This window comes from Thalassophryne amazonica, chromosome 19 (assembly GCF_902500255.1).
Source record: "Thalassophryne amazonica chromosome 19, fThaAma1.1, whole genome shotgun sequence".
In the NCBI taxonomy this organism is placed as follows: Eukaryota; Metazoa; Chordata; class Actinopteri; order Batrachoidiformes; family Batrachoididae; genus Thalassophryne; species Thalassophryne amazonica.
This window is the reverse complement of record NC_047121.1, coordinates 72,803,653-72,818,716: the sequence shown is the minus strand read 5'-3', so window position 1 is coordinate 72,818,716 and position 15,064 is coordinate 72,803,653. Positions and strand designations below refer to the sequence as shown.

At 38.7% G+C, this 15,064-nt stretch overlaps 1 protein-coding gene across 1 annotated transcript in view; it reads left to right on the top strand.

Moving 5' to 3' along the window:
* Positions 1-2,539: 2,539 nt before the first annotated feature.
* Positions 2,540-15,064, top strand: part of selenon (selenoprotein N) — a 30,602-nt gene continuing 18,077 nt past the window's right edge. The window contains exons 1-7 of the mRNA XM_034159682.1: positions 2,540-2,878; positions 9,913-10,030; positions 10,167-10,297; positions 11,082-11,294; positions 11,371-11,495; positions 12,314-12,451; positions 12,535-12,616. Of these exons, the coding sequence (XP_034015573.1) occupies positions 2,690-2,878; positions 9,913-10,030; positions 10,167-10,297; positions 11,082-11,294; positions 11,371-11,495; positions 12,314-12,451; positions 12,535-12,616 (996 nt within the window). The 5' untranslated portion in view covers positions 2,540-2,689. The remainder of the gene's footprint in view (positions 2,879-9,912; positions 10,031-10,166; positions 10,298-11,081; positions 11,295-11,370; positions 11,496-12,313; positions 12,452-12,534; positions 12,617-15,064) is intronic.

The window sequence follows — 15,064 nt, the reverse complement described above, 5'->3', positions numbered from 1 at the left end:
TATGTGTATATATATATGTATGTATATATATGTGTATATATGTGTATATATATATGTGTATATATATGTATATATATGTGTATATATGTATGTATATATATGTATATATGTATGTATATATATATATATGTATATATGTATATGTGTATATATATATGTATATATATGTATATGTGTATATATATATGTATATATATATATATATATATATATGTATATGTATGTATATGTATATGTATGTATATGTATATATGTGTATATGTATGTATATATATGTGTATATGTATGTATATATATGTGTGTGTGTGTGTGTATAAACTTTGATTAAAGAATGCTAATTTTTAGAACTGAGTATTTGGCCCAGTGAGATAGAGAACAGAAGGGAAGAAAGTTTCAAAGTAATAAGAGAAATAAAGAAAATAAATCAAATAGCTAATCATGGCAGGCATGGATTAGGAGGGACCAGTCTTACATTATACGAAGAACAAAAATACGTAAATGAGAGAATCAGCCCAGTTATTACTTGAAATTGTTGACATTCTAATAAGCTGTCTATGTGCAGTCTGAATAAGTTGGGAGTGGCAAGATGGTCGCCAGTTTGCTTCAGCAGATTGTACGGAGTGTGCGGGTCAATGAGCTATCAATCGATTCAGTTTTATTTTTGAGTGGCAGGCGTGACAGCCAATCAGAGTACAGCTGCACCGTGACGTCAGTGGCTGGTCTCTCCAAAGCCTGTGAGAAATAAACGCTTCTAAAATTGAAAACGCTGTTTTTGGAATCTAACTCTAATCTAACCTCTGAACTTACTTACAAGGCATTTCATGGATGTTAGCGTGGTGACATGACAGCCTGGTAGCTAGCTGCAAAACTCTGTTTCCTTTGTGTGCAATTATATCGCCTTTGTCACATCTTATGTAAAAGCTAGTGAGAAATAAACACTTCTAAAACTGAAAATGCTGTTTTGTAACCTGATAACACCTGTGGAGCCATTTACAAGACATTTTGTAGACCTTACCGTGCATGCTAAGGTCTAACTCAAAGCTAACTTTTGATAGAGTTAAATTTGTCTCATTAATACCTGAGAATGCACAGAGGGTGATCTACAGATAATCCTTGATTTGCACAACTTCTGCACTTAAATACTGTTTTTGATTGATTGATTGATTAATAGAGTGGCTTTATTGAACATATACAAATTGTACATAAGACAATAGGATCTTAATAATTAATTAAACAACAGCAAATTGTAAAGAAAACAATGCTCATATGGCCAAGGGTATTTTAGTATTGCTTTATATTTTTATTTTACTGAACAAAAAGAAAAACATGAACATTTACATGAATAAATAACCACACCAGACCAACCAGTATTAATTTATAGAGATCAAAAATAAATTAAAAAACCACTCTGAATTTTCTGAATAAAATGATTAAAACAAAAATAAAATTCTTACATTACTGAATGAAAATATTTGCAAAAATTTTTTATACCTTTTCCATTGTTGGAGTTTTTCAATGTCTTTAGACATAAATTCAAGCGTAACAGAAAGAAATTAAAACAGACTCTCTTCCTTCTATAGATACATTTGTGAAACTTAAATTTGCTTGAAATTACTGAAAGATTTATAATAAATAGTCTCTATGAGCATTTTCATAACTGGCAAATCCAAATGTAACATTTTCCAAACAGAAATTGAAATTTGCATACATATAAAGATAAACTTTACTTATCCCAAAGGAAATTATTTTGCCAGAGAACAGAAACAGTAAATAGCAAACAATGGTTAGTTAAATACACAATTACAGAAAGTGTTAGTATTAAATAGAAATCAATCAATCAATTTATTTAACAATATGTGCAACTATTTTATTTGAAATGACTGGAAGATAATTACTATCTACATACTGACACAAATGAGCCCAAAATAATTTAAAACATTCACAGCATCAAAATAAATAAAATCAATCCTCTGAAAATTAAACATAAAAACAACACTTAGAAGCAATAACTGAATAAAAGCTTATTAAATAAGCTTTGGTTGGAAAAAATATTTGTATAATTTTTAAATAAAATTCATGTTTTCCTCAATAAACGTATTAGACAGCGACAAATTGTTCTCCAACTCATATTTTCTTCTGAAATAAAGTTCTGGTTCCTGTAAATTTATAACCGTAGGTCTTGTGGTGTTCCCATTGGTGTTTTCAGTCCAAAATCGCATCATTACTATAGTGCCATCTAGCGGCTGTATTAGTGAATAAAGCACCACAATTTCGTCTCTTTGCATTTATGCTCTTTGTTTACATAGGTGTTTTCACATTGTAAATATATTAAATCAATGTAGCAACTCGAATCCACAGCAGCAGGAGAGGGTTACGAATTGTTAGCTAGTTTGAGGTTCGCTAGGGGAAAAAAAAAGCAATGCTTTTATTTTGAAATCTATTCTCAAGCGTTTCCTAGCCTTGTTTTTTGTTGCGCTAACTTGACCATCCCAATATGTTTGGATGTGGAATAGAGGAGACAAGGAGTTTGTGATGCTAGAAGCTAATGTGTGTTTCGAGCTGAGGGAAAAGTGATTATTTCTAAATTACGGTTTTCGTCTATCTTTTTTGGGAAACTTTACACGAAGTCTCAGCTTGGCTGTTATCCGCTGATATGTCTGCGAATAAATAGCTGCGGCGGGGGTCGAGAATGGCCGCGGACGTGGATAAAAGAGTCACCGAGGACGAGAGTGGATGTCCGCCGCAGAACGTGCGCCAGAGCCCGGCCTGTGGATCCTGCATTTCCGGGAGGATCTGGGCGCTGCTCGTAGTTGGTGTTGTTCCGCTATTCGCTTTTGGGATCAAGTATTATCAAGATGCGCAGCTCCTCAAACGTCATGTAAGACCTACTGTAACTTTACAGACGGTTTTAACTTATTTATTAGTATAATATTGAAAAGAAGAATTTATTTTAAGGACTAATTACACACACACACATACATACATACATATGATGCCTATCCCTTTAAACGGAAAGGAGCTTTTGATTACTATTTCTTTTCTCTAGCTTGTGGAAATGTCATAATGCAGTAGACGTGTCTCAAAGCACAAACTGATCCAGATGTGGGATAGTTTTTACATTATCAAGTCTTTTGCACTGTAAATGTGGACCAAACGTGAAAATTTTATGGTCCCAGAAGCTGACTGGTGCGTTATATGCTTCCAGTTTCAGAATGATGCTCTGAACCAGCGGTTTTCAAACTGGCTCTGCCTCAGCTTGGTTTTTGCTTTTGCCTGCTATGATCCTCCACATCTTTAAGACTATGACCACCTTGTTTGTTCTCGACCATGGCAGCTTCCACAACTGCTATTTTGTGCAAGACTGGTTATTGTTATTGGCGATTGGTGGTGTGGTTTCATGGTGGTGAGTCAGGGTGTACACAGGGATCTGTAACCTGAACCATTTTGGAACTGCTGTTTTTGTTGACTACTTGGTGAATAAGAGTGCAGTTTTTGGTGTGGTGCTTACTTTGGATTTAAAGGGGCCACTGAGAAGTTTTGACCCTGACCCAGAAAAAGCAGGTTGTGGTTCTCCATCTTTTGCATTTTGAGAAACCAACATTTCTCAAATGTGTGAAGTTTTGGATCACTGGGTGCAGTGTTAAAAAACAGGCAATGGGGGATATAGTCACGAGCCCTGGCAACCCTCCAAGACCCTTTGGCCCAAACATGAGCTATGCATACAAATCGGGACACAATTTACAACTAAATCCAAGGTACCTTATAGTAGTTGTTTCAGTCATGAGGTCAACTATTGTAGTATTTTAAATGGGAGCTGGGTGAGGGATTTGCCTGTACACCATTTCTTTTTTGTTACTTTAATAGTGTCACAATTGCATTCAGATACAGCAGAATTCAAATTTGGGAAGCAATCTGATCTTGTAATAAAGACTTGACCCCATGTCCCTCCACATACTTGTAATGCACAAACATTTTATTAGAGTTCATAGACATAATAGACTCCAACACTTTTTTTTTTTTTACAAAAATTGTGCTTTTGTTCAGTGTGAAATAATGTGTACAGCCACCTGACATTTACACACCTTTTTTAAGAGTAAAAAAAAAAATCTTTAAAATTTTACTTTATAAATGCATTTGCCATTTTTGAAAGCTGTGATTGGTGTGCTTGCGGTAATGCTTGGCAAACAGCTGCCTTATCTATCCGACAATAGTTTCAGTCATATCCCACATCTGCAGTGTTTTTCCACCATGTGATGTTTTATTGGCGAGGGTGGGTGTTTGGCTCAGCTGATTACACAACCTCTGTTTGAAATCCACCCTTGTTGAATTTAACATGGTCTTCTGGTTGCCCCCTCCCTCTCTTCTCTCCATTTTAAACACATTAATGGGCACACATCTGTCTTCCATGTGATCAGGCTGAACTACATCCAAGGGCTATGGGCTTGTGGCCTACAAACAGAGCTGCTGTTGTTGGATGAAGGCAGATACAACTGGCCAACTACTGCAGAAACATTGTCACTTTTAGTACAAATATCTTAACTTTATCGCACAGCTATGACTGTGCTTTTGCAACATATACTCCACTAATGAGTGGAGTGACACATGAGTGTCTTGACTCTTGCTTGCCTCTACTGGTGGTTGGCTCTCACTGCGGTATTGTATCACTTCCTGGTCCGGAGCACAGCAGTGTTTTGCTGTATCTGTTAGCTGTTTAATCTGCGTAGTTAGATTGATCTAGATAACTAGATAACAATTTGTTTCACAGTGTAATCTTCACGTGCCTTAACTAAAGCACTCCCTCTGCTGAATCACCTCTAAATTATTTACACATTATTCACTTTGTGTGTTTTTAGGAATCCGCTAGCTTAGCGCAGCTACTAGCTCTTAGCCGGTTTAGCATGGTGGCTTCTCCTGTCTCTCCCGCACTTTTCTGCTCTGGGTGTGAAATGTTTAGTTATTCCTCGGCCTCTTTTAGCAGTAATGGTACTTGTAATAAGTGTAACTTATTCGTAGCTTTGGAGGCCAGGCTGGGTGAATTGGAGATTCGGCTCCGCACCTTGGAAAATCCTACAGCTAGCCAGGCCCCTGTAGTTGGTGCAGACCAAGGTAGCTTAGCCGTCGTTAGCTGTCCCCCAGCAGATCCCGAGCAGCCGGGAAAGCAGGTCAGCTGGGTGACTGTGAAGAGGAAGTGTAGTCCTAAACAGAAGCCCCCTGTACACCACCAACCCGTTCACATCTCTAACCGTTTTTCCCCACTCGGCGACACACCCGCCAAGGAACAAACTCTGGTTATTCGCAATTCTGTTTTGAGAAATGTGAAGTTAGCGATACCAGCAACCATAGTCAATTGTCTTCTGGGGGCCAGAGCAGGCGACATTGAAGGAAATTTGAAACTGCTGGCTAAGGCTAAGCGTAAATTTGGTAAGATTGTAATTCAAGTCGGCAGTAACGACACCCGGTTACGCCAATCGGAGGTCACTAAAATTAACATTGAATCGGTGTGTAACTTTGCAAAAACAATGTCGGACTCTGTAGTTTTCTCTGGGCCCCTCCCCAATCGGACCGGGAGTGACATGTTTAGCCGCATGTTCTCCTTGAATTGCTGGCTGTCTGAGTGGTGTCCAAAAAATGAGGTGGGCTTCATAGATAATTGGCAAAGCTTCTGGGGAAAACCTGGTCTTGTTAGGAGAGACGGCATCCATCCCACTTTGGATGGAGCAGCTCTCATTTCTAGAAATCTGGCCAATTTTATTAAACCCCCCAAATCGTGACTATCCAGGGTTGGGACCAGGAAGCAGAGTTACACATCTCTCTGCAGCTTCTCTCCCCCTGCCATCCCCCCAATACCCCATTCCCGTAGAGACGGTGCCTGCTCCCAGACCACCAACAACCAGTAAAAATCTATTTAAGCATAAAAATTCAAAAAGAAAAAATAATATAGCACCTTCAACTGCACCACAGACTAAAACAGTTAAATGTGGTCTATTAAACATTAGATCTCTCTCTTCTAAGTCCCTGTTAGTAAATGATATAATAATTGATCAACATATTGATTTATTCTGCCTTACAGAAACCTGGTTACAGCAGGATGAATATGTTAGTTTAAATGAGTCAACACCCCCGAGTCACACTAACTGTCAGAATGCTTGTAGCACGGGCCGAGGGGGAGGATTAGCAGTAATCTTCCACTCCAGCTTATTAATTAATCAAAAACCCAGACAGAGCTTTAATTAATTTGAAAGCTTGACTCTTACTCTTGTCCATCCAAATTGGAAGTCCCCAAAAAAAGTTTTATTTGTTGTTATCTATCGTCCACCTGGTCGTTACTGTGAGTTTCTCTGTAAATTTTCAGACCTTTTGTCTGACTTAGTGCTTAGCTCAGATAAGATAATTATAGTGGGCGATTTTAACATCCACATAGATGCTGAGAATGACAGCCTCAACACTGCATTTAATCTATTATTAGACTCAGTTGGCTTCGCTCAAAATGTAAATGAGTCCACCCACCACTTTAACCATACTTTAGATCTTGTTCTGACTTATGGTATGGAAATTGAAGACTTAACAGTATTCCCTGAAAACCCCCTTCTGTCTGATCATTTCTTAATAACATTTACATTTACTTTAATGGACTACCCAGCAGTGGGGAATAAGATTTCGGAAAGCGCTGCAACTAGGTTTAAGGATATGATTCCTTCTTTGTTATGTTCTCCAATGCCATATACCAACACAGTGCAGAGTAGCTACCTAAACTCTGTGAGTGAGATAGATTATCTCGTCAGTAGTTTTACATCCTCACTGAGCACAACTTTGGATGCTGTAGCTCCTCTGAAAAAGAGAGCCTTAAATCAGAAGTGCCTGACTCCGTGGTATAACTCACAAACTCGCAGCTTAAAGCAGATAACCCATAAGTTGGAGAGGAAATAGCATCTCACTAATTTAGAAGATCTTCACTTAGCCTGGAAAAAGAGTCTGTTGCTCTATAAAAAAGCCCTTCGTAAAGCTGGGACATCTTACTACTCATCACTAATTGAAGAAAATAAGAACAACCCCAGGTTTCTTTTCAGCACTGTAGCCAGGCTGACAAAGAGTCAGAGCTCTATTGAGCCGAGTATTCCTTTAACTTTAACTAGTAATGACTTCATGACTTTCTTTGCTAATAAAATTTTAACTATTAGAGAAAAACATTACTCATAACCATCCCAAAGACATATCCTTATCTTTGGCTGCTTTCAGTAATGCTGGTATTTGGTTAATAGTTCGCTATGTACCACAGGCTTTTAAGGTGGCAGTAATTAAACCATTACTTAAAAAGCCATCACTTGACCCAGCTATCTTAGCTAATTATAGGCCAATCTCTAACCTTCCATTTCTCTCGAAAATTCTTGAAAGGGTAGTTGTAAAACAGCTAATTGATCATCTGTAGAGGAATGGTCTATTTGAAGAGTTTCAGTCAGGTTTTAGAATTTATCATAGTACAGAAACAGCATTAGTGAAGGTTACAAATGATCTTCTTATTAGGGATGTGAATCGTACAACAACTCACGATTCAATTCGATTCCGATTCTTGGGGTGACGATTCGATTCAGAATCGATTTTCAATTCAAACAGCTCTGAGAAATAGTTATATTACTTAAAAAATGTTTATGTTTAAGAAAATGCAGCTTTACAAGGTTAATCAAGTGATTCTAGATGTAAATTTACTTATCTGCTTTGTTCGTTCAGAGTTGGCTGGCAGTTTAGCGAAGCACTGGTCAGTAGTCGGCAGAGACCACTGCTCCGCTCCTTTTATCTCCGGGTCATATGTGTGCATGTGTGCTTGCGGAGTTGAAGTGTTGCCGAAGTACTTGACTTTCATTTTGCAGATTTTGCACACTGCATAAGTCATGTCAGGCTCCTTCTTACGCAGCAAATAATAAAATCCAAAATGCACTCAAACATTTGCATTCAGCAAAGATGGTGCTGGCTGAATTAGCTCTTCATCCGCCATGCTAAGCTACAGCTCACGAATGTTTGAAGCACGCCGGACCCTCCCCTCGCGGGGACGCTGTAATACAGAAGCCGTTGCCTGACAAACAGTACATGCAGCGAGTAAGTAAGAAAATATTTTAAAAAATGCTTTTTAAAATACATTCTTGGACATTTTGGATCGATTCAGAATCGTAATAAATAAGAATCGCGATTCGGATGTGAATCGATTTTTTTCCGGCACCCCTACTTCTTATGGCCTCAGACTGTGGACTCATCTCTGTGCTTGTCCTGTTAGACCTCAGTGCTGCTTTTGATACTGTTGACCATAAAATTTTATTACAGAGATTACAGCATGCCATAGGTATTAAAGGCACTGCGCTGCGGTGGTCTGAATCATATTTATCTAATAGATTACAGTTTGTTCATGTAAATGGGGAGTCTTCTTCACAGACTAAGGTTAATTATGGAGTTCCACAAGGTTCTGTGCTAGGACCAATTTTATTCACTTTATACATGCTTCCCTTAGGCAGTATTATTAGAAAGCATTGGTTAAATTTTCATTGTTACGCAGATGATACCCAGCTTTATCTATCCATGAAGCCAGAGGACACACACCAATTAGTTAAACTGCAGGAATGTCTTACAGACATAAAGAAATGGATGACCTCTAATTTCCTGCTTTTAAATTCAGATAAAACTGAAGTTATTGTACTTGGCCCCACAAATCTTAGAAACATGGTGTCTAACCAGATCCTTACTCTGGATGGCATTACCCTGACCTCTAGTAATACTGTGAGAAATCTTGGAGTCATTTTTGATCAGGATATGTCCTTCAGTGTGCATATTAAGCAAATATGTAGGACTGCTTTTTTGCATTTGCGCAGTATCTCTAAAATTAGAAAGGTCTTGTCTCAGAGTGATGCTGAAAAACTAATTCATGCATTTATTTCCTCTAGGCTGGACTATTGTAATTCATTATTATCAGGTTGTCCTAAAAGTTCCCTGAAAAGCCTTCAGTTAATTCAAAATGCTGCAGCTAGAGTACTGACGGGGACTAGAAGGAGAGAGCATATTTCACCCATATTGGCCTCTCTTCATTGGCTTCCTGTTAATTCTAGAAGAGAATTTAAAATTCTTCTTCTTACTTATAAGGTTTTGAATAATCACGTCCCAACTTATCTTAGGGACCTCATAGTACCATATCACCCCAATAGAGCACTTCGCTCTCAGACTGCAGGCTTACTTGTAGTTCCTAGGGTTTTTAAGAGTAGAATGGGAGGCAGAGCCTTCAGGTTTCAGGCTCCTCTCCTGTGGAACCAGCTCCCAATTCCGATCAGGGAGACAGACACCCTCTCTACTTTTAAGATTAGGCTTAAAACTTTCCTTTTTGCTAAAGCTTATAGTTAGGGCTGGATCAGGTGACCCTGAACCATCCCTTAGTTATGCTGCTATAGACTTAGACTGCTGGGGGGTTCCCATGATGCACTGAGTGTTTCTTTCTCTTTTTGCTCTGTATGCACCACTCTGCATTTAATCATTAGTGATTGATCTCTGCTCTCTTCCACAGCATGTCTTTTTCCTGGTTCACTCCCCTCAGCCCCAACCAGTTCCAGCAGAAGACTGCCCCTCCCTGAGCCTCGTTCTGCTGTAGGTTTCTTCCTGTTAAAAGGGAGTTTTTCCTTCCCACTGTCGCCAAGTGCTTGCTCACAGGGGGTCGTTTTGACCGTTGGGGTTTTTCTGTAATTATTGTATGGCTTTTGCCTTACAATATAAAGTGCCTTGGGGCAACTGTTTGTTGTGATTTGGCGCTATATAAATAAAATTGATTTGATTTGACTAATCCACTGTAGATGTAAACCATCTGTTTTAAAATGATTGCTCACTGTCCCGGTTTCAGTGCAACACATGAAAGCGTGTGTGCCACATGTCTTTGTCCAATAGGAGGAGAGCGTCCGAACTCTAGGTCCAGAGGGTATTTTTCTTTTCTCCTCCTTAGACACGGACCACGACCTCTATCTCAGTCCAGAGGAGTTCAAACCAATTGTAGAGAAGCTCACAGGTATGTCATCTCACTTCTCTCTTTTTTCCCCCTCCCACTTTGTCACTGTTGTTTGTTGAATATTTTCTCCTTCCTTGCCAAGAAAACTTCACTCTTTAACCCTTCATTAACTGAGATCTCATATGGCTGATTGCAGGGATTAGACCCCCAGTAGAATTTGAGGAGGAAGTGACCCCAGACCCCAAAGGGGAGACTTTGATCTTGGAGGCCAAAATGCAGCCGCTGCTGCTTGACTCTATGACAAAAAGCAAGGATGGCTTCCTCGGGGTGAGACAACAAACTATTCAGGGTTTTTTTTTTTTTTTTAACAGAATAGTCAGGTCCATAAGTAATTGGAGAGTGACAATTTTTGTAATTTTGTATCTATAAACCACCTCAATGAAGCTGAAACAAGAAGTGCTCCTCATATCTCAACCACAGAAATCTGACAGAGAAGAAAAATGGAGCAATCTCCTTGTGATGTACTTCTTTGGGTGTATCTGGAACATGCATAATCATGCTGCTCTATTTTAAACTGTGATGTTACATGTGTGTATGTACGTAGGTAATTGGACAAACTATATAATGATTATTTTTAATACAAATCATCACTTTGCCAGGTTTCTTTAGACAGGTCAGGGGATGGATACATAAACATTTCCAAGCCACTGAATATGTCTTGGACTTCATTTACATCAATTATTAGGAAATTCAAACAAAACGTCTATATGGTAGTTTGACAATTTTGAAAGCCTTGTAGGCTTCAAATGCTTCAGTATAAGCTGCAGATAAACCAAAATATGCTTTAAAGTAGTGCTGAAGGCTTTATTTAAAATTGTTGGCTCATGGTCAGAATTACTTGGATAGGCTCAACTTTTTTACTTTTCAATCAGTTTGTTGGTTTTGAGTAATCTTGCTAATAAACCAGTAGCCAGCATGTAGTATGCTGAAATTATTGCACTCAGGCAGGTAAAGATTGCAGTTAATATATACCCAGTAATCAAACTGTGTTGAAGAAGTTTAATTGTATTTTGAAGATTTATCAACGTCATGCGGTGTCATGCTCCAGCAGGTTTCTCGCAGCTCTCTGAGTGGGCTGCGATCATGGAAAAACCCAGCAGTGCCTTTGTCTTCCTTCTTTGCCAGCCAGTTCAGGGTCTTCCTGCCACCAAAGAACAAGGAAAAAGTAGGAGACACATGGTGGGTGATTCCGAGTGAGCTCAACATCTTCACTGGATATTTGCCAAACAGTCGTTATCATCCACCTCCACCAAAGGGCAAAGAGGTAATATCACTATGGACACTTTATTTACATTTTGACTGAAAACCTATTATTGATGACTCTTCTTCTTCTACCACAGGTTCTCATCCACTCATTGCTGAGCATGTTTCACCCCCGCCCCTTTGTCAAATCACGTTTCGCCCCTCAGGGCACAGTTGCCTGCATTCACGCCAAGAACGACTTCTATTATGACATTGTCTTCAGGTGAACTAATGAAGCAGAGATAAGATTGTCTATCTAAATTGTGTATACAGTATATTACTGCAGATCCAGCTGTTTTAAATGTGTATTTGTTGTCACTAAAGGTGCACTGACACTTCACAACTTTGATGCATGCACTTGCATGACCTGTGTTGTGCAGGAGAGTAAACTCATCTTTAACAGGTGCAGACTGAACATGGGAGGGGTGCTAGTGTGTGCAATTGCGCAAAGAGAATTTTGAAATGTTCAAAAAAAATCTTTCACGCATAAATGTCGTGCAATGTAACACGATCTGCTCACCAACACTGTGTGGAGTAAAGAAGAAGTGAACAGAATGAGTGGTTGCGTCAGCGCACCGCATCAGAGCGCAGCTCGTCTGAAGGATTATAAGGAGATGTTAAATCTGTCATAAACATACTTTTACTGCTGCCCACAAGAAAGAAAGAACATGCAACTGTTTTACCAAGCCATGACAATGTAAACATGACAAATAATTACCTTTTTAGATAGCTCCAAATGCTTTCTCCAGCTCATTCAACGCACTTTTTAAACATTTTTTTATAAAGGTTACCAGTTAATTTTCAATGTGTTGACTGCAAAGTATTGTATGGACTATTACAAAATCTTCAATTCTCGCAGTTTTAGAACCTTTGTTTAGTGTGTAGTGGTTTGGAAGTATTTATGAGTGGTTGGACGCTTTGCAAGAATCTACAACTTGAAGTTTTGGTTGTGGGCTTACCGCATTAATGTCCCAGTTACATTCTCTTGTAATCCTCTTGTTGCAGTCCAAAACCAACTGCTTGTTCTGTTTACTTTTGCAGGATTCATGCAGAATTCCAGCTGAATGAAGTCCCAGATTTTCCCTTCTGGTTCACCCCGGGGCAGTTCACTGGGAACGTTATCCTATCGAAAGATGGATCCCATGTTCGCCACTTCCACCTCTATGTCCCCAATGACAGGTGAACTGTTTCAACACACTGTTGTTTTTCCCGGTCAGTAGGATGCTGTCAGATAACCCAGTTCACATGCTGTTGTGACCCAGGTCTCTAAATGTGGACATGGAGTGGCTGTATGGAGCCAGCGAGAACAGCAACATGGAGGTGGACATTGGATACCTGCCTCAGGTAGCGCTGCACTGATGCAGTTATTTTACACATGGAAGCAAGACTGTCATTAGCTTTAGAATAGCCTCAACATGTACCCTGTAAAATCAAGTGAACAAATGAACAGATAAATGAGTCAATCCCAACTAGAGTGTTAACATGATAACTCAAAAACAGCAAAAGGAGTCATCTTGTAACTAACCAGCTTAAACTGATTAGACATAGGTTGATTTGAGTAACTTGCTTTGCCTATGTTATATACCCTAGACGGGAACTTCGCATGAGTCCTAGGATCCACTAGTCGTAGGGTCCACTAGTCCTACTCCTAGTATTAAAGAGAGCATGTTGAAGTTATTTTTACATTCATGGTGGGCTATATGTTGCACTAAAGTAGGTTAAGTAATGTTACAAAAGTGTGACAGTGAAAAAAAAAATAATTATGGTGAATTACCATTTGATGATTTTCAATTCAACTGATTTATAGACAACAGCACAATTAAAGGTAATTAATGGTCTATGTTAAGAGAATCATATGTTTTATTTTGTAAATTGAACAAAACTGGATCTGGTTTGTTAGCTATTTGAAACTATTACATTTATTTGTGAATTTTAAAATCAGTTTTGGGTTGTAACATACACCATCAAATAATATTAAGAGGTTAGGACTAGTGGATCCTAGGACTAGTGGACCCTCCCCACTGTTAATCCTACCTGGTTCTTACTGTAATACTGTCCCTCACAAAGTACAAAGTCAAACAATTTCACACTTAAATTTATTCAAAGTCACAGTGGAAAAACAGGCCTGGATTCTGAAGAACTTCTCTCACAGATCCATTCATTCAGAACCACGAACAATGGACTAAAACAGTTTTTATAAAGCACAACATGCGCGTTACAAAGGCAGACCTTATTTTGCAAAATCCTTCCCTTATTGGTCCCCGTGGGCTTTCAGGGGAGGTCCCACCCCCTGCCCATAACCCACGCGATACCGGGACATATGATTTATATTGTTACCTGAATCTCTTTGTTCTAAGTGGTAAAACTGGTGCCGCAGACCGAACGGTCCGCCCTGCCTCCACTGCACATGCGTCATTTCAGAACTCAGCAGCTCGTCTAAGATGGACTCTCTTCACCCAAAGCAATCAAAGGGAATAATGGGATTATTAACCATCAGATGACAAGGTAAAACCTCTTAAATTATTCTAAAGTCAGTTTTAAGCAGAAACGAGGCAGTTTTAAGCATAAACTAGGCAAAACTCTGTGATGTTTTGAAATGACGGAGGCGCAGTGAATGCAGCAGGAGCAGCTCGTCATGGCTGCTGCGCTCTGATCACTTCCTCCGTCTTTTATTATGGAATAATGCTGAATTTATGTGGAAATGATTGTTGTACAAAAGTTTCAGATATCTGTCGCTGAGATAGATGAAGACTGGCATGCAGTTTTAAGCAGAAACGAGGTGATAATTGGTGAAATACTGCCGACGCTCCGGAATGATGCATGCGCAGTGATGGCAGGGCAGACCGATTTTTAGGGGGGGTCGTTCGGTCTGCGACACCAGTTCAACATGCGCATTCAAACAAATAGCAGACTAAAAATATATCAAACTAAGAATATGATCATTTAAGAAAAGTAATTACTTAATAGCAAAGCAAACAGAAAAGAAAACAAAATCACTAACACCACTGTAGACCTGTCTGGGCTTGTTGCTGAGAACAATCTTAGCATGTATTATGGAAATTGGGATGAAAGCTACACATTAGTTGAAATGAGCTTGTTTGTCATTTTTTAAATTTCCACAGCTTTGGCCTGGTGCTCACCAAGGTCAGTACTGCGTGTCTGGGCGGCTTTGCTTGAGCTGCTACCCCCGCGACCCGACTCCGGATAAAGCAGAAGAAAATGGATGGATGAATGGATCATTTAGATTTAAATATGTCATAATTTATCTTATGCGCCACTTAATGAAATGCACACAACATTCTGCTTTCATCATGGCATTGCTACTACTATTATTTAGTTTTGGCTCATTAATACACCACTTAAATTCACATTAATCAGTTTCTCTTTTTTCCAGTATTTCATTTGAATATGCATACATCATATTTTTAATAATTATTTTTGCTCCACTGAAAGTAGGGTTTCTGTTGGAAACCCACTCATACATCTCATCTAATTCAAACCACTTAAGTGTTTTAAACATGCAGTTATATTCAGCAAATTTGGTACCATTTTCTGTGAACAACAGTTTTAGCATTTTGTTGTTATTGTTAAGATGCTGCATAAAAGGTGAAATTTCTCTCAATATCAAGTAATTTACGAGACGAAAAAGCAAATTTCATGTTTTTACAAGAAAATGTTGATCAAACGTGAATCAAAGTAATCCAGTTTTTATTAATGTAAGTTACTTTCTACAACTTTTCTTTAATAAAACAGATAAACATGTCAAGCACTTGCTTTGTTATTTAGAAATGT